At 41.7% G+C, this 18,549-nt stretch overlaps 1 protein-coding gene across 3 annotated transcripts in view; it reads right to left on the bottom strand.

Annotated features, from left to right (window-relative positions):
* Positions 1–18,549, bottom strand: part of VAV3 (vav guanine nucleotide exchange factor 3) — a 254,278-nt gene that overhangs the window by 124,830 nt on the left and 110,899 nt on the right. For all 3 annotated transcript variants that reach the window (XM_050962383.1, XM_050962385.1, XM_050962384.1), the window contains exons 9-15: positions 18,063–18,162; positions 16,596–16,691; positions 15,086–15,154; positions 13,136–13,222; positions 12,622–12,707; positions 12,074–12,206; positions 11,577–11,686 (exon numbers count right to left, since the gene is read on the bottom strand). In XM_050962383.1, the coding sequence (XP_050818340.1) occupies positions 11,577–11,686; positions 12,074–12,206; positions 12,622–12,707; positions 13,136–13,222; positions 15,086–15,154; positions 16,596–16,691; positions 18,063–18,162 (681 nt within the window). The remainder of the gene's footprint in view (positions 1–11,576; positions 11,687–12,073; positions 12,207–12,621; positions 12,708–13,135; positions 13,223–15,085; positions 15,155–16,595; positions 16,692–18,062; positions 18,163–18,549) is intronic.

Raw genomic sequence — 18,549 nt, 5'->3', positions numbered from 1 at the left:
TTGTAGACAAACTTAATACTGACTGATAATGAGAAGGGATCTTAACTCTGCATGTTGTATTCTTTTGCATAATTATTAGGTGCATCATGGGAAATTTAACATTTCCACTGAATCAACTAGCACTGGTCACCATTGGAGGAAGGATAATCGACTAGATGGGGAACTGGTGTTTTCTAGAAAAATAATGCCTTCACACTTCTACAATTAGTTTTTTTTAAATAGCTTTATAAGAATAACAAGAAACAGTGGATCTTATCTCTTAGGTCAAAGCTCACTATTATTACTTTTACTATACTTACACTGTATGTCATTAACTTAAGGTGGAGGAGTGTAATAATTTGGCTGAACACAGCATCAACAGTTTCTTAGATATGTAATGCCTTTCCATTAACATCTACCTTATTAGGCATGCTGAAGATTGCATATACCCTACCACTTTCTGTATACTAAATACTTCTTGTAGCACCTTTTCTTTTAAAAACAACAGTACACATTAAATAACATCGCTATAATCTAATCCAAAATTACTAACGCAGCTGCAAAAACAAAACACCAACTGACCAGATTTATGACAACTGCTTCTAAGGAGCACAACTTTGTTGAAACAACATGTGACACTACATCCCATATTCGTCATAGTAATATTATAATATGGTTATGGCATAATTTTGATGCATTTTGTACAAGTTATGTGAGGTGTTATTGGAAAAATTATGATTTGCTGAATATGATTATCCTATTTGTATGCCTGCATCATTTCTGTACCTGAAATTATGAATACTGACTAGGGATCTGTATTTCAAATGGGCTTACTCTGGAAAACGCCCACAGACAGCCTTTCAGGTAAAACAATGAAGAAGCCAGACAGGGCTGATAGCCCATCAGCAAAAACAATGGACTGTGGAATAGCTTAACCTTCCTGTCGGCATTTTGGCTACCCTGTAAACAATGGCTGCTATAAGACGGCAAAGGCATAGGACCAGACCACATGACTCTAGACTCCGTCTTGGGATGTCAGTATTTTTCCACAAACAGATCTGGGAACCAAGTTTTGAAACAAAGGGTTCCCGCCATATTCTAAAACTATATAAGGCGGGGACTGACATCATCTGTTGTTTTTCACTCCCCACACAAGAAGACGCCTGGAAACGCCTGAGGAAAAAAGATTGAACCGGGGATAGTGCTGGACCAAGGCTAAAGGGATTTCTTCATGAAGACCTGTATATGAAGACATGAGAAACCCAAGCTCTAAGACTAAAGCTGCTTGTGCCTTAAGAATCTACAAGCCTGCCTGTACCATCAGTTAGGGTGAGATCTGCTAATTCATATCCAATCTATGCAGTATATTAAGTTTAGTTTGCATTTTTGTTTATTTGCTAGGTAATCTGCTTTGATCTGTTTGCTATCCCTTATAATCACTTAAAATCTATCTTTTGTAATGAATACATTTATTTTATGTTTTAATCTAAACCAATAAGTTTGGAGTGAAGTGTGAGCGGGGGAGGCGAACTCTATGCGCTTACGCTGTACCGTTCTCTGTGCACCACAAGACGGCATAATTTTAGGTTTATGCTCCGGGGGCATGTGCATGCCTAGGGAGCTGAGAGTTACCTGGGCTTTAGCCTTTCTACTGTTGGTTCGTGTAGTGGCTAGTCAGAGAGCCTGCATGTAACTGCAGCTGGGTATGTCCCTACCTGGGTGAATGCTGGAGGAAGTGTAAGGCCAGGAGCGTGTCTACAGTTTGTCACAGCAGCACAGTGTGAGAGGGAGCCCAGGCTGGTGGGTCAGAGGGCTCAATGGTACCCTAATTCGAGGTGATACCCCAGGGGGGAACCATCACACAACATATGGCTTTGTTCTCCCCCTGTGCATGCACAATTCCCATTAATATCAATGAGAGTTAAGCAAATATACAGAGAACCCTAACCGCCTCAAAATGGACAAGCTACTGTTAAAGCACATCGGACTGCTCTTTGCCAGTTACATTTATTCATGTGCAACACTCTCACAAACAAATCATGCATGTTAGTCTATCAAAAGTTCCAGCTTTAGGAGGCCAATTGTGATTTTTAGTGTGCTGCCCCAATGGCCCACTTCTTTCTAATGCTGCCACAAAGATACAGCACCCTGAACTAACTGGCAATTCTGAAAGGCTGTACACAATACATTAGATTCAAGGCTAGTTGAGCCAGCCTCAATTTTGTAGATTAGTGTGAATAGGTCAACAGCATCAAATTTAGTGCTGTGGTGTTGCAGTTTATCTTGTCACTGAGGATGTAGAGCATCTGTACTAGCTCTCTTATTAAAAATACTTAGAAAATTCTTATTGGTAATAAAACTTGAGGTGCACAGATTTTAGCCATTTTTCTAAACAAAATAATAGTCTCAGAATAACAGTAAATACAGACACAGTGACAGGAGAACTGCCACATAAATGGAAATAGTTAAAAACATCTTAATGTGTTTTATATCTTCTTGCAGCAGTACCCATTGCTCTCAAGCTTCCCCCACAAGATGACCTGTCACATTACGACAGATCAGGGCTAGAGTTTGGAGTATTCTCATGAGGATAAAAAGTAATTCCCAATTTTCTATGTAAAGAGCTGTTCTAATCTGAAAAGTGACAATACAGGTGTCATAAACAGATAGCTAAGGGTTAATGTCTCTTCCACCTGAAGCACCTGACCAGAGGACCAATCAGGAAACCGGATTTTTTCAACTCTGGGTGGAGGGAGTTTGTGTCTGAGTCTTTTGTCTGTCTTCCTGCTTTCTCTGAGCTTTGGAGAAGTAGTTTCTACTTTCTAGTCTTCTGTTTCTAAGTGTAAGGACAAAGAGATCAGATAGTAAGTTCTATGGTTTCTTTTCTTTGGTATTTGCATGAATATAAGTGCTGGAGTACTTTGATTTGTATTCTTTTTGAATAAGGCTGTTTATTCAATATTCTTTTAAGCAATCGACCCTGTATTGTATCATCTTAATACAGAGAGAACAGTTGTATGTATTTTTCTTTCTTTTTATATAAAGCTTTCTTTTAAGACCTGTTGGAGTTTTTCTTTACTTCAGGGAAATTGAGTCTGTACTCACCAGGGAATTGGTGGGAGGAAGAAATCGGGGAGATCTGTGTGTTGGATTTGCTAGCCTGATTTTGCATTCCCTCTGGGGGAATAGGAAAGTTCTTTTTGTTCCAGGATTGGGAACGGAGAGGGGGAGTCACTCTGTGTAGTTTCACAGAGCTTGTGTCTGTGTATCTCTCCAGGAGCACCTGGAGGGGGGAAGGGAAAAAGGATTATTTCCCTTTGTTGTGAGACTCAAGGGATTTGGGTCTTGGGGTCCCCAGGGAAGGGTTTTCAGAGGGACCAGAGTGCCCCAAAACACTCTAATTTTTTGGGTGGTGGCAGCAGGTACCAGGTCCAAGCTGGTAACTAAGCTTGGAGGTTTTCATGCTAACCCCCATATTTTGGACGCTAAGGTCCAAATCTGGGACTAAGGTTATGATATGGTGGCAGCGGTGGGATATAGACAGAATCCAGAAGCCAGTAGGAATATTATATTTTTCTTTTCTCTGCTAAGGGCTTTTTAGCAGAGAGAAACAGTTGGTTTTAAAAGGGAACCAGAGAGAATTTTTTTTTCTGCTCTCTCTGGCAGTTTGTGGCTTGCATGTTAAGCAAGAAGCCATTACCAGACTGTTAAGGGTCTTTTGTCATGCAATAGCCCTCCCATTAGGAGGCAAGTTCCAGCACTATATATATGCAAATAAAGTGGTTTTTCTAGTTTACGCTAGAGAGAGAAAAGAAAAAAAGCACTGTTGCTAGACAGACTCCAGGAGGCAACAGAGCCTGCAGTTCAGAAGATAAACACCGGAGGGCACCCCAACAAAAGAAAACAGAAATCATGACTTCTAAGGCAAAAATTGAGGCCGAAGAGCAAATCAAAGAAGCTGAACACAGGCGACAACTGGAAATAAAACAAAAAGAGATGGAGATGAAAGAAAGAGAAGAACAAATCAAACAGGCAGCACACAAAAGAAAACTAGAAGAAGAAGAGTTCGCCCACCGAAGGAAACAAGAAGAAGAAGAGTTGGCCCACCGCCGAGAAATGGAAAAACAACAAAAAGAAATGGAAAAACAACAAAAAGAGAATGAAGAGAAGGAAAAACAGAGAAAACATGAACTGGAGTTGGCAAAAGCTGGGCTGCATGTGCCAGCCAACCCTAACAACCCGGCGCCCATTATTGCTCCACAGCACAGGAAATTTCCCACCTACAAGGCAGGTGATGACACCGAGGCCTTCTTGGAAAATTTTGAAAGAGCCTGTCTTGGGTACAGCATTCCCGAAGACCAGTACATGGTAGAATTGAGGTCACAGCTCAGTGGACCTTTAGCAGAGGTGGCAGCTGAAATGCCTAAGCAGCAAATGAATAACTATAAACTTTTTCAAACCAAGGCCAGATACAGAATGGGGATAACCCCAGATCATGCCCGTCGGCGTTTCAGAACCCAAAAGTGGAAACCAGAGGTGTCATTTCCCAAACACGCCTACTACATTGCAAAAAACTATGAGGCCTGGATAACAGGAAACAACATTCAAACCTTGGAAGAACTGCACCTCCTCATACAAATGGAGCAGTTCTTGGATGGTGTTCCTGAAGACATCACACGGTACATACAAGATGGAAATCCCAAAGATATCGCTGAGGCGGGGGAAATTGGAGCCAAATGGATGGAACTGGCAGAAAGCAAGAAAGCTACTGTCAAGGGGAACGATTACCCCAGGGGGCACACAGACCATAAACCCTACAACCGAGGACAGCCAAAGACCCCACATACCACCCAAGTAAAGCCACAGATACCCTACCCTTCAACCTCACCAGTCTCCAGTAACTCACCTCGGCCCAGTGACCCATCAGATGGAAGATGCTTTAAGTGTAATGAACTGGGACATATCAAGGCCAACTGTCCAAAGAACACCATGCGAGTGCAATTCATTACACCACCATCACCCCAAAGATCCCCAGGCCCGGATGCCTCTCAAATACCCTTGGAGCGAAGGGAAAATTTGAGAGTGGGCGGAAAGAAGGTTACTGCATGGAGAGACATTAACCCTTAGCTATCTGTTTATGACAACAGGGTTTCATGTTTATTTTTTCTCAATGTTTTCCAGATCAAATCTGCTCAATTTCTTCCAGTCTTGCAAACTCAACCAAGGTTTCTAAGAGAGAAGTTGAGTTCTTTCCATTATATATTTCATCAGTAATGTCAGGCTCTGCACGCAGAGGGCCAAATTCTGATCTCAGTTACACTAGTATAGACCAGGAGCAATTCTATTGACACTTCAGTATACTTAGGATTTGTCAGCGAGAAAGCTTATAAATGTGCTTATTCCAATATAGGTTATTCTGACTTGGGAAGTAGAATAAGGTATACCAACATAAGGGACCTTTGTATCAGTACCTCTGCCTCCATGTTAGGGCTCATACCGGTATAAATATTTTAGTTTAAAAAAAAAAAAAAAAAAAAAACACCCTGAATGGACAGTTACATCAGTAAAACCTTTCTAGAGTAGACTGGGCCCTGTTCTTAATTTAAACTGATGTAAATGGGATCTGAATTTCCTCACAAATTAGGTTGTTATAGTAACACCTAGGCAGCCTTATCTTCATTCAAGAAGCTTCTCAGACGGCAGTGGGCTTGCATAGATATAACTGAGTGGGACATAGTAAAATGCTATTTCTGATGCACAGGAAAGAATCCAGCTCACTCCGTTTCAGCTGTGTTGATTTTGCAGTCCTAACAAAAAAGTGCTAAAATATGTAGTTAAAATGTTTTGCCTGTTAAGTCAGCAACTACAATTCTGAATGTGCTGAAGAAACTGTCATTTTATTATATTATCATTTTTCAGAACAGAATCAAACTTTAATAGACACTCTATAGAGAGTGGAAATACAACTGAAAAAAAAGACTCACCAAACAATATGGAAAAGCAATGGGGCTAGTTTATTCCCAAAGGCAGACTCCATGCTTCAGCATTTACAATTTCATTAGCACACTATATGCTGAGGTAACTCATGGGAGTGGGAAATCAGGGCTCCCACCAAGGGGAGATCTATAAACCCAAAACCCACAAATAATGAAAAAAATAAAAAGGTATGAGATTACAAAATTGATTAAATGCTGCAAGTTATTTTAAATCTAGTGAGTTTTAGCCGTTATACAAATAAGGGAGCACTAACACTGGCTAGAGCAAAGAATGTTACTATGCAAGGTTACAATTCAGTTCTGCTAATACAGCTCAGCCCTGACCTGCAGTAATCCTACTATTCCAGCCCTGTGCTGCTCTAGATTACGACTGCCAATCATGTGGAATAGTGTTAAATTGTGGTGTGGGTTTATGAGGTTGACAAATATCCATAAGGGACAAGGCTGAGACTACCAAATCTCATTTTCACTGGTGACCAAGGCCAGAAGGGAAACCAGGTGAAAGGCTGTTGTATTAACTCATTGAACTTCCAAGCCCTGTATTCTGATCATTTATGATAATCAGGAACAATAAATTACCTTTCCCAAAGCACTATTATGAGTAGTGCTGTGCCTTGGCTAACACCTACCATTTTTATAAGTATGTGTGATTGCTTTAGCTCATCATACAGAGAGAGAGAAACAGGATAATTTGAAGATAGGAAAACATCAAAACTTTCATGCAAACATTGGCCAAAATTAAACAAGTCCATGCACAGCATAAAATACACTGGCATTTAAAGTGGAGTCATTGTGGTCTTTAGTTGAATCACAATCTGGGGATGCTGGAAATCAGGTTTAGCATGGCTACAAAGAAGTCTGGGAAGGGATAAGGAGGGAAAGGCAGCATAAAGAACACAGATTGGAAGTGGAGGCCTGGGAACAGGGCCAGTGCAACCATTTAGGCGAACTAGGCAATAGCCTAGGGCGCCGAGATTTGGGGGCGCCAAAAAGCACCCCCAAATTATTTTTTAAATGGTTGACCGGCCGCTGCTGCTCGGACAGAGAGGGAGTCTGAGCTGCTGGCGGCAGCTGACAACCCAGGGTGTCCCCCGGGTCAGGGCGCCGCCGCGGCAGCCCGCAGCCCAGGGTGTCCCCCGGGTCAGGGCGCCTCCGCGGCAGCCCGCAGCCCAGGGGGTCCCCCGGGTCAGGGCGCCGCCGCGGCAGCCCGCAGCCCAGGGGGTCCCCCGGGCCAGGGCGCCGCCGCGGCAGCCCGCAGCCCAGGGGGTCCCCCGGGCCAGGGCGCCGCCGCGGCAGCCCGCAGCCCAGGGGGTCCCCCGGGCCAGGGCGCCGCCGCGGCAGCCCGCAGCCCAGGGGGTCCCCTGGCCAGGGAAACCCCGGGCTGCCGGCTGCCGCAGCAGCACACTGACCCTGGGTCAGCGCGCACCGCTGCGGCAGCCAGCAGGCCAGGGGTCCCCTGGGTGAGGGCGCCGCCGCGGCAGCCGGCACCCCAGGGGGTCCCCCGGGTCAGAGCGCCGCCGCGGCAGCCGGCAGCCCAGGGGATCCCCTGGCCCAGGGCGCCGCCACGGCAGCCGGCAGCCCAGGGGATCCCCTGGCCCAGGGAAATCCCGGGCTGCCAGCTGCCGCGGAGGCGCACTGACCCTGGGTCAGCGCGCACTGTTGCGGCAGCCAGCAGGCCAGGGGCCCCCTGGATCAGGGCGCCGCCGCGGCAGCTGGCAGCCCAGGGGGTCCCCCGGGTCAGGGCGCCGCTGCGGCAGCCCAGGGGGTCCCCAGGGTCAACGCGCCTCCGCGGCAGCCGGCAGTCCAGAGGGTCCCCCTGGTCAGGGTGCCGCCGCAGCAGCCGGCAGTCCAGAGGGTCCCCCTGGTCAGGGTGCCACCGCAGCAGCTGGCAGCCCAGGGAGTCCCGCTGCGACTGCCCAGAGGTTCAGGCTGCCGGCGGCGCGCTGACCCAGGGGAATCCCTGGGCTGCTAGCAGAGGCTCAGAAATCAGAATCCCTCTCCCTCCTAGAGCAGGGGCTCCAGCCTATGCAATTTTTCTCATTGCAGGGGGGGCGGCGGTGGCTGGGCAGAGCTGCGCAGCTCTGCTTAGTGCACGTGGTAGGAGCCCTGCAACAGCGTGACACAAGGGCTTCTGGAGGAAAGCGGGGCCTGCCCCCTGGCTCAGCCTCCACATCAGCCCCAGCGAGGGGCAGGAGAAGAAAAGAGCCTCAGCGGTGGTCTGGTGGAGTGGAGGAAGAAAGAAGACCCTGACGCTCATGTGCTGGACAAGGTAAGCAAGTGCTTCCCCACAGCTCGGCCTCAGGCGTCTGTGCTCCTGCCCCCTTGGTCCTTGGCTGGTCCCTGCTCCTGCTCCTCTTGTATGTGGGTGGCTTGAGAGAACAGCAGCCTGCAGAGCTGAGCTGCCCCAGTGGCCCCAGGCACCCCCCGTGACCCCATCCCCCCACAGCCCTGACCCCCAGCTCTGAGCCCAGCCCCTCTGAGCTGGACACCACCCTGACCCCATCTCCCCACATCCCTGAGCCCAGCCCCTGTGAGCTGGGCACCCCTGAACCCAGAGCCCAGCTCCCCACCCAGCCCTGGGCAACAACAGCACCACCCTCAGGCAGCGACAGCCCATTGGTACCAACCATCACAATCACCCATCATCTGCCCATTATGTAATTGCAAATGTATACATAGCATTACAGCTTTTAATGTTTTTAAATAATGTATTTAGTTTATTTTCAAATTATTACAAGTTAATTTTTGACTGTATTTCACTAGTTATTTTTTACATTTCCTAATACATGTTACTATAGTATTGCAAATGTTTTATGGAAGAGGCCTCCAATTTTGCTTTGCCCAAGGCACCCTGAATCCTCTGGGCAGCCCTTTCTGAGTTTTAAGCCCTGCTGCTGTGTTTTGCCTGCAACAGGCAGGCCTAAGCCTGTGAGTGACCCCCATAGCAGCTGCCTGAAGAAGTGCTTGGGGGAATCATGCAGAAGGAGCGTGATATTTATTTGAGTTCTCTCCTCATGGAGGCTGTGCTCCACTTGGTGCAGGACAGCAGTCTCAGCAGGACTCTAGGCCCAGCACCTTGCCTCAGTTTGTGGACTTGTACTGCACCCATCACCGGGCTCAGTCTGGCACCATTACTCCTCACCAGTGCCCAAGAAGCAGTCAAAAAAGTTGGATGGACTGGTTAGTTTAGTTGTCGTGCTGTTGCTTGGCCAGTGTAGAGACCACTGAATGCATAATATTCCTCTGTGATGTTCTGTCCTGAGCACAATTGGCATGTTATGAGGTAGTGCCTGTGAGGGACAGGTGTCTGCTTATGTCATCCAGCCATCATGTCTTAGGTCTTCTGGGGGGGGAGCTTTTCCATCCTGCTTTCATTGGATCAAAGTCAAAGATTATTTTCACAGGGAAGTTAGTAGGCATTTAGAGCAGATGAACATAGCGCCACAGAGAGCACTTGGCAACCATTTGAGTGTCTGTGACCTATTTAGTTAGAAAATGGAATTTTTCATTCAAATTGAGTTTGTACCATTTGATGTTTTTAATCATTTGGAGGTGCATAGCTAGTTAGGCAGAATGGGTTCTGTAGCACTCCCAGTCAGATTTTGATATGAAGGAAGGACGTATACATGACTAAAAAAGGTTTATTTCTGATTACAATCAACATTGCTTAATTTTAAGGGAAAGTCATCTTGATCTCTTAATCAATATTTACATCAAACAGTTGATGAAATTCAAATAGTTAATTATAGTAAGTGACATGCATTCTCTATCCTTTACTTTTAATAGTGAACAAGAAAAAGGACTGATAGGAATAAAATTTCATTTTTTTTCGTTTACAGATGATGCAGCCTCATGGCAGATAAAAAAAAAAAGGTCTGGGGCACAATTTCGTGACAGTGTATTGTGTATAATGTATGTGATTTGGGGGGGGGGGCGCAAGATGGAAGTTTCGCCTAGGGCGCAAAATATCCTTGCACCGGCTCTGCCTGGGAATGGGGCAAGAGGGAGGGTCACAGGAAAATGCGGCATGGAACCATGTTTTCCAGTATCAGCAGGGTGCCTCTGAGACAGGCAAGAGGAGGGACACATGGATTTGGGGGAGGACACTGGTGGGAATAGGATGAAGAGAGTGCAGGGAATCCCAATAACACAGAGAAGGGGACTAGGGAGAAGGGACATGAAAAAGGCATGCAGGGAACCAAGAAAAGTTCTGGGACAAAGCTATAGGTATGTTCCTGGGACGGATGTGTGGGGGAGAGGCTGTTTTACTGCTTTGATTTATTAGCTGGCTGGCTGAGCTAATCATTATTTGTATAATTATGGCAGGGTGGGCATTATTTTCAATTATAAGTCTAATTAATTAGGATGTTGCAGACTTTTAATAGGGATATTTTTATTGTTATTGAAATATAAAGAAATATCAACAATGACAGCATAGGAAGTATATGCAGGGAACCAGAGAGATATGGAAAAGAGCTTAGTTTTCGATGTACTTGGCTGATTCAAAGCCTCTCTGCTCCCCACCTATCACAACCAGGAACAACTCCCACTAGCACACATACTCCTACATATTTAATAATGTCAGCAGGAAGGGAAACCATAATAGGTGGACCTCAGAACATATGGCAGAGCAAGGCTCTCTTCTTGCATACCTTCTATGCTATCCCAATTTAGACACTTGGCTCTCATTAAAAGAAAAAAGGGAAAAAAATAAACAAAAAATATAATTAACAGGAATTAAGGTTATAAGTGTGTTTCAATGGAGTGCAGCTAACGACAACCCTTTCACTCAACCAGAAATTCATATAAGTGATACCCTGTCTTTGTTAATTTCACCATTCTTAGGGGAATATTCCTCCTTCCCCCGCCCCTTTAAAAAAAATGCAGTGACTGCCTCTTTTGCACCTGATTTCTTTCTTCCTGTGTTTTAAATTTAATCAGAATACTTTCAGTACCAATACCCACGTTTGCTTCTCCAACAGAATCAGAAATAAAAATAAAGCTGAAAGCACATAACTATAATGCAATCTGCAGTGCTATATTCTGATATATTACTTTTTGAGACGTCCAACATATTCATGCTATTTTTTTACGTTAGAAACACACACACACACACACACACGATGTCAAGCAATGGAAATCAAACTTAATAAACCAAGCAACCTGATCCAAATGCTACATAATAAATTAGTTTAAAGCCACTAGGAAAAAAGCCAACATCCCCATATCTCTTAAAATGTATTTCAATGTACCAAGAAATAAAGATGGAAAAAATCAGTCACCATTATGTTAAATATTTATTGCTAAAACAATTAATATTTTCCCTAGGTGTTTCAGACTGTATTTTTAAAACAATCTTACCGGCTATGCTATAAAGCAAAACATAGCTTAGAGTGCCCTCTATCTTTTCTTAGAAGTGTTTCAGGGAAATACTCACAGATGTCAGCTATGAGTTCTGTTTTCAAAAATGCAAATAAAATAGTTTCCTTGCATGTGCAGAATTATTGTTACAATTTAAAATGCATATTAAAGCATTGTTTAAAATATTCCTATATACTGTTTAAGGAAATGATTTTACATAAGAGAAAAGTATATACTTACAGTGCCATTTCAAACTGCTCAAGCCACTTTTTCTTCAAATCTTTAGTTTTGCAATAAAATTCCAACCCATTTTGTCCTTGTATGTGGATGAGGTAGAAGCCATAAGACCACTGTGTGAAAGGTATGGTAATTCACTGGTTAACAATTTAATATTCAGGCAGAACGAAGACAATATTTTTATATTCATTGTATAACACCAACCCTGAGCTGGGAAAAATGGAGGTCATACTATTTTGCACCTCTGTTCAGTTTAATAATGGCTCATTCATATCTCTTCATTACATCAGAAATTAACATAGTTGAAGCCCTTTAATAGTCATCTACTCTAAACCACAATGTCCAGTGTGGTTTTGATACTATATGGATTTGAAATTTAAAAAAATATATACAAATTGCTGAAGCGTGGTTGCAGAATATTTCATACACTCAAGACCTACGGATTTCAAATATTTAACAGTGGCATATATTTTGTATGTAGTAGTAATATAAACATTTACCTTTTTATTTTCTTTATCAGTGGTGGGATTATTTGTGATTTTGTACTTCTGAAGATCTATTATTTCCTTCATTTCATAATTATCACCTCGTCGTTTGCAGACAATTACAGCTAAATCAAATAAGAAGATATGCCTATGAAAATATAATATATAAAGGGTTAAAAATATTGTCTGTATGCCAGTACAGTAATCCTTTTAAAATAATACACTATCATATAAAACATTGCCTGGAGCACTTATGATTTTGAAAGTTAGCAATTAAACTATTGGGTAACAAAACATGAACCACTTAAAGTACTTTTGCAAGAGATACATAGGGATTTAGATATTAATATAATGGCTAACTTCTCATGAACCACTTTGAAAATTTACTTCCTTGGCATTAATGTTAATAGGAGCTATGTGTGTACAATGAAAGGAGGATGTATGCACAAGAATTCCTGAACTGATAACAAATTTCACAGGCAGATGCCATGCTGTATTTTACAAGCATTTATCTAATACCAATCTTGTCTTTAGCAACCCAGGTACTGTATCTATATTCTCACCTGTCTTGCCTTGCACGTTTGTCTAATGTAGTTATCCTTATTTCACCATCACCTTGTGGTCTTCCATACATTAATAGAGAATGGTTCTAAAAACAAAAAAAGGAAATAAATTCATTGTTTATGCCAGCAGAAGAGTAAAGATAATATCTGACATTCAAGTGTCAGTTGATCATGATACTACAAAGCCAGATTCTCCAAGAGTCAAAAAGAACTTGTCACCTTTTCATCCTACTAAGGATAAGGCATAAACAAACTCCTTTTATTCCACCCTCCAAAGGACTTGGGGCACTGTGCAATAAAATTGATTTAGCTGCATGCATCTAAGGAAATGGAGAGGAAGTCACTGTATACAGATATCATTCCAGGCCAGCCAGAAGAACAATATATACACATACCTGAATTTTACCCAGGCTTCTAGTATTATATAAGATGGTAAGGAGCAGTAATTTCAGTAAAGTAGAACAATGGTGAAAAGCTGGGATAAACAAGGGTGTAAATATAGCCTATCACATACCAAATTCTCTATTGATAACTGAAACTGTTTAATTTCACGGAGGGATTCATTATCTCTCTTCACTTCATTTACATATTGAGCCAAGTCCTAAAGCATAAAAAAAGAAGGAGGGGGGAATATTTCAGTCAGAAAAATTCCAATACATTATTTTAAGCAACTGTATTTATCTTCCTTATTTTGCCTAATCTGCACAATAAGGCTTTTTAAAAGTTGTTTTAAGTGTTCAGAAGTTGCTGATATACCTGCCTAAGTATGCAAGCTTTTAAAAAACATTCTCTATTAAAGCTGGGCAGAAAATGATATTCTCATCCTGTAAAAATTTTGAGATTTTAAAAAATATTCACATTCTGCACTAAGAAGAAATCTAGACCTTTGGAATTTTTTGTCAAAAGAAAAAAAGAATCCCGGAATAGCCAACAGCCCAATGATTCAGCAAACTACCTAGGATATCGGAGACTCGGGCTCATGGCTATGCTCCAAAAAAATTTAATTATTTATCCAAAGTGGAAGAGCTCCAATTGGAGAGACTAAGAGTGAACTACCCCCAAATCAGCCAGGCACAAAGAAACCCTGCTATCAGCTGAGCTAAAAAAAAATTAATAGCTAAATAAGGAATGTCATTTCCACCTACAAGAACCAGCGTTTAAGTTAAAGGTGGTTTACTCCACCCTGATGTAGTGCTTCTTTCAGTCAGGGATTGGGATGCCTCCTTTGGTCTTGATATTTGCACATGATTTCAGAGATCTGATGACAACAAGGCCTGCGTAAAAGATGTAACCACGTCAAGGCTCTAATTGCTCCTATATGTAGTAAACATGGCTAGGTTTAGTAGGGTGCCCAAATATCTACAACTTCAAGACCCAGGCATACAATGAGAGGGCAGTAACATCTGAATAGCAAAACAGAAGGTATATCATAGCATACCAACAGCCAGCTTCCTCAGGTCCCATGAACAATAATGTGCCTGACTGGCACTGGGAAATAAATCTCTTGCACCTACGTGTTGGGATCTGGAAAAAGGTTAGGTATGATCTTAAGCTGTAGACTAGTATATCTTCTATATTTGTGCATTGAATGTGCTAGTAAATTTGCCGCTTATCTTTCTCTATTCAACATAAGGTGTTTATCCTCATTTGTGTGTCCTCAGCAGGATATAATCTGTAATATCTAGGAGCAAAAAAATTTTAGGAAATTTGTGCTAAATGGAACAATTTTTGAACATATTAACCAGGAAAAGGATAGAATGGGAAAATATAACGAAAACAATAACTGAACTCGGTGCACAGTGTCAGAAGAAAAGGAAACTAAGAGTGTACAGCTAGTTGCAGAGGGAATTGCAGACTGCCAAAGGATACAGCACCAAACATGTAAGGAGATACTGCTATTTTAAAAAGCAGTTGTTTGTGTCATTTGCAGTAGCATGTGGAGTAATGGTCACTAGGAGAGATATTAATGCCTTCTAGCCTAAGGCAACAAAGACATTACTAGGATATAAGTTGTGAGGAAAGAGAATTGTGTTTATCTCACTGGGAAACTGTTAACCAAAATTTGAGGCGATCTGCAGTAATGGAAGTTTTACCCATTTTGTAAAAGACTAGTAAAACTGGGAAAGGCAAAATTTTTGGTTAGGAGGCTGAAAACTATGGGACAGAATGTAAAAGTTAGGATATAACAAGTAAATAGAAGCCAGCCATCTCTACTCCATACCATATAAAACCTATTGACTAAGTTACTAAAAGCTTGTGGCAATATCCTTGATTTAGCCTCCTTACACAAGAGTTTGTGGCTAGTTAACAAATATTTGCTAGCTCTATTGTGAAGGAGGTCCCGCAATTCAGCAGAAAATTTACTGTGAACTTCACTTCTGCACGCTTGTGTATTCTGAAAAAGGCCCCAACCATTTTAACTGGCAGTGAAGATGTAAACATCTACCTGCCATGGCACACTTACCTTCATTGCATCAAGTGCCAGCTTCAGATTTTCCTTCTCCATTGGGTCAATAGTGTGCTTCACCAGTTCCTATTTTGCAAAATGCAGGGATATTTCTTATAACAACTTTTCAATTAGCCAGCTGCCAATCAATTTATACATTTATCACTCAAATAAAATGACTACTGTGCACTGGTCATATCTTGACAGTATAAGAATGTTAAGCTATTTGCTATATTTTAAAAGATACATAGCCCATCTAGAATCTAGAAAAATTGATGGGTTAATTAAAAGCAAAAAAGAAAATCTAGAGAGAAATCAGAGGACTATATGTTGTAAACAAAAACAATACACAGCCACCTCGATATAACGCCACCCGATATAACACGAATTTGTATATAACATGGTAAAGCAGTGCTCCGAGGGGGCGGGGCTGCGCACTCTGGTGGATCAAAGTAAGTTCAATATAACACGGTTTCAGCTATAACATGGTAAGATATTTTGGCTCCCACAGACAGCTTTATATTGAGGTAGAGATGTATATTGCTAGAATACTAGAAAATGGTAGGAATAGATGCTTCTACTTAAAAATGCAGTTTTTCTAGCAATGTTTGTGGATATTTTTCTCCTGAAAATACTGTAATATATTTTGACACCCCGTTACATACCCGATTGTAGTTTTATGATGCCTCATACTTTAAAACACTATGAGTGACATAATCTTTCATATCATTTTTCATAATATACAATTTGATTATATTGCTTTGGTTCCGGTCTCAAATGTTTTAAGAAAGTGGTTCTGTCATCAGTTTGGTTTGTTTGTTTTTTTCATGATTTTCTGTTGATCAGAATATTGATGACTTGCATTTATACAGATATATTTCAAGAAACGTAATAAGTTTGAATTACACAAAGCACTGCAGAGTCAAAATTATGCTTCACATAAAGGTAGTAGCTCTTTTTAAAATGACATTTTACAAGCATCAGCTGGGTTGACAATCTAATACAGTAACATATTTCTTTGCTGCTGAACTAATGAGTCTCCTGGAACAGCTATCAAATTAAATTTATAAGACTCTCCACCCTCATTATAGGACTAACTGTGGAAGCCAAGAGCTTTGTGGGTTATAAGAAGAAGCATTTCAAAATAAATATGGTTTTATTATAATTTACTATAGCAAGGAAGTATCTTAAAGAATGGTATAATCTCGTTCAGCTTAGTCTTTGGGTGTAGTGGTCTACATAACAAAACCACCACTATCATAGTTTGCTACCACTAACTTTCAAATAAGTCATTAAATGAAGAGTGATTGTTATTCTCAGATAGGCTTCAACTGTGTGGAATGATCACCACAGAGAAGGCTGAACTGCACTGGATTTAACTTCCAGACCAATAAATCGCAATTCAAGTCAATAAAAACGTTAATCACTGTCCTTTAATAAAGACACTGAACCCTCATTATAACAATCCTCTGATGATAAACCATCGCAGCTTTGCGCTTAATTACTTTAAACTTCAAAAATAAAGTACCTGCAGCAGCAGATGATATTTCAGAACTCGTTGCATAGGAACCACTAGAAGATCCCGCAAAGTAAATTTCCCATTATTGGCCCTCTTGGAACATTCCTAGTTTTTAAAAATAAAATTAAAGATTGAACTGTGATTCCTGGGGAAAAAAACAAAAAAAGGTACAAAGTACATTCCTAATTTTTTAAAGTAGACATACAAGTTTGCCAGATCACCCAGATATTAGGATACTAAATACTACCATAATGAGGAAAAAAGCATCTCCAGAGTGATAAGCTGAACCGAAACTCTGGCTCAGAACACCCCTGAATTTTGAGGTATCCAAGATCTGGATCCAGAACCAGATCCTATTCTTCAGGTGTTCAGACAGCAGAGTGATGACTGCAGTATAAACACTGTAATTAGAGATAAGAAACCACACAGAGTTTTGTTGATTTGAAGCTGTGAGTGTCTATAAGAGCAACAGAGATAGCAGTTGGAATCACTCTGGCTAGTGCCCAGCAGGTAGTTCAAGTGCAACACTGCAGGTAAATAGAACACTCTTTGGGCTGGTCTACACTAGAGGGGGGAATCGATCTAAGATACGCAACTTCAACTACGTGAATAGCGTAGCTGAAGTCAAAGTATCTTAGATCGAGTTACCTACCGTCCTCACGGCGCAGGATCGACGTCCGCGGCTCCCCCTGTCAACTCCGCTACCGCCATTCGCATTGGTGGAGTTCCGGAGTCAACAGGAGCTCATTCGGGGATCGATATATCGCATCTAGATGAGACGCGATATATCGATCCCCGAGAAATCGATTGCTACCCGCCGATACGCCTGGTAGTGAAGACGTAGCCTTTGTCTTATTAGATGTAGGCATAAATAGCACAACAAGCATAACAACTGTGTGGATTGAAGGTGACTAGTGAACCTAAAAAATAGAAATCCTGTTTATCACAGGTGGAATCATCAAACTCCCACCCTGCACATTCACTTCCCCACCAAAGCTGATGGGCAGTATGCTGTATCCTATAAAGGGCTGTAGCTGATTATCCAAAGAGAAACTGTGCTTCCAAGGTTGTCTGAACATCTGGGGTGGTGCGTCTTACACACGATCCCTTGTGCAGAGAAGTGCTGAGGGGCAGAGTTTAGTCTTTAAATGTTATTCTAATTATAACATTAATATATTTTACTCTCAGTTACCTTCACGTTCACCTAAAACACTACGAGAAAAAAGTGTTTCATTGACAAAACCACTTCTTGGGTGAAATCCTGACCCCACTGAAGTCATTAGTAAGACTTCTTCTGACTTCAGTGGGACCAGGATTCGACCTCTTCTGTCTCCACCTGACAAGTTAATTTGGTCAGTTACTTCAGTTAAAAAGGTAAAGAAAAGAAACGTATAGACACACATGTCAGAATGGACAGTTTTCTTTTTGCGGGGGATGGCAGATCTATATTTGTATATAAAAAATAAACATCAGTACCTCTAGCTTCAATTTAACATCTTCTTTTGTCTTAGAAATGTTGTCTAAGCAGGATATGGCTGTCTCCACTTGACTGCAGTACTGCCCATAAATAACCATTCTAAACCAAAGCAAGAGGAAAAAAAACAAGAGGGAGCGTGTGTGGGTTTTAAAACAAAACAAAAAAAAACCAAAATAAACAGTCTTTGTTCACACTTCACAAACAAATATATGGGTTGCATTCTTCCCTTCAATTGGGAGCTGTACCTACATATCCAAACATCATAACTTGGTCCTAGATGTGTATTACAAAGCTTCCCCAAGAATATAATGAGGTGCATGTTTGAAAAATACTAAAGATCATAATCAAAATGCTGTAAAATCATTTCAATTCACTTTAACATTGACATGCATATACTGACACAATAAAGCATTTGTTTCAGGCTGCAAGGCAATGTAACTGCTACTTAACAGCACCAGAGCCATTAGTATTTACAATGTTAAGAGA

Source organism: Gopherus flavomarginatus, chromosome 7 (genome assembly GCF_025201925.1).
Source record: "Gopherus flavomarginatus isolate rGopFla2 chromosome 7, rGopFla2.mat.asm, whole genome shotgun sequence".
NCBI lineage: Eukaryota > Metazoa > Chordata > Testudines > Testudinidae > Gopherus > Gopherus flavomarginatus.
The sequence above is the reverse complement of the archived record's forward strand: the minus strand, read 5'-3'. Positions and strand labels throughout refer to the sequence as shown.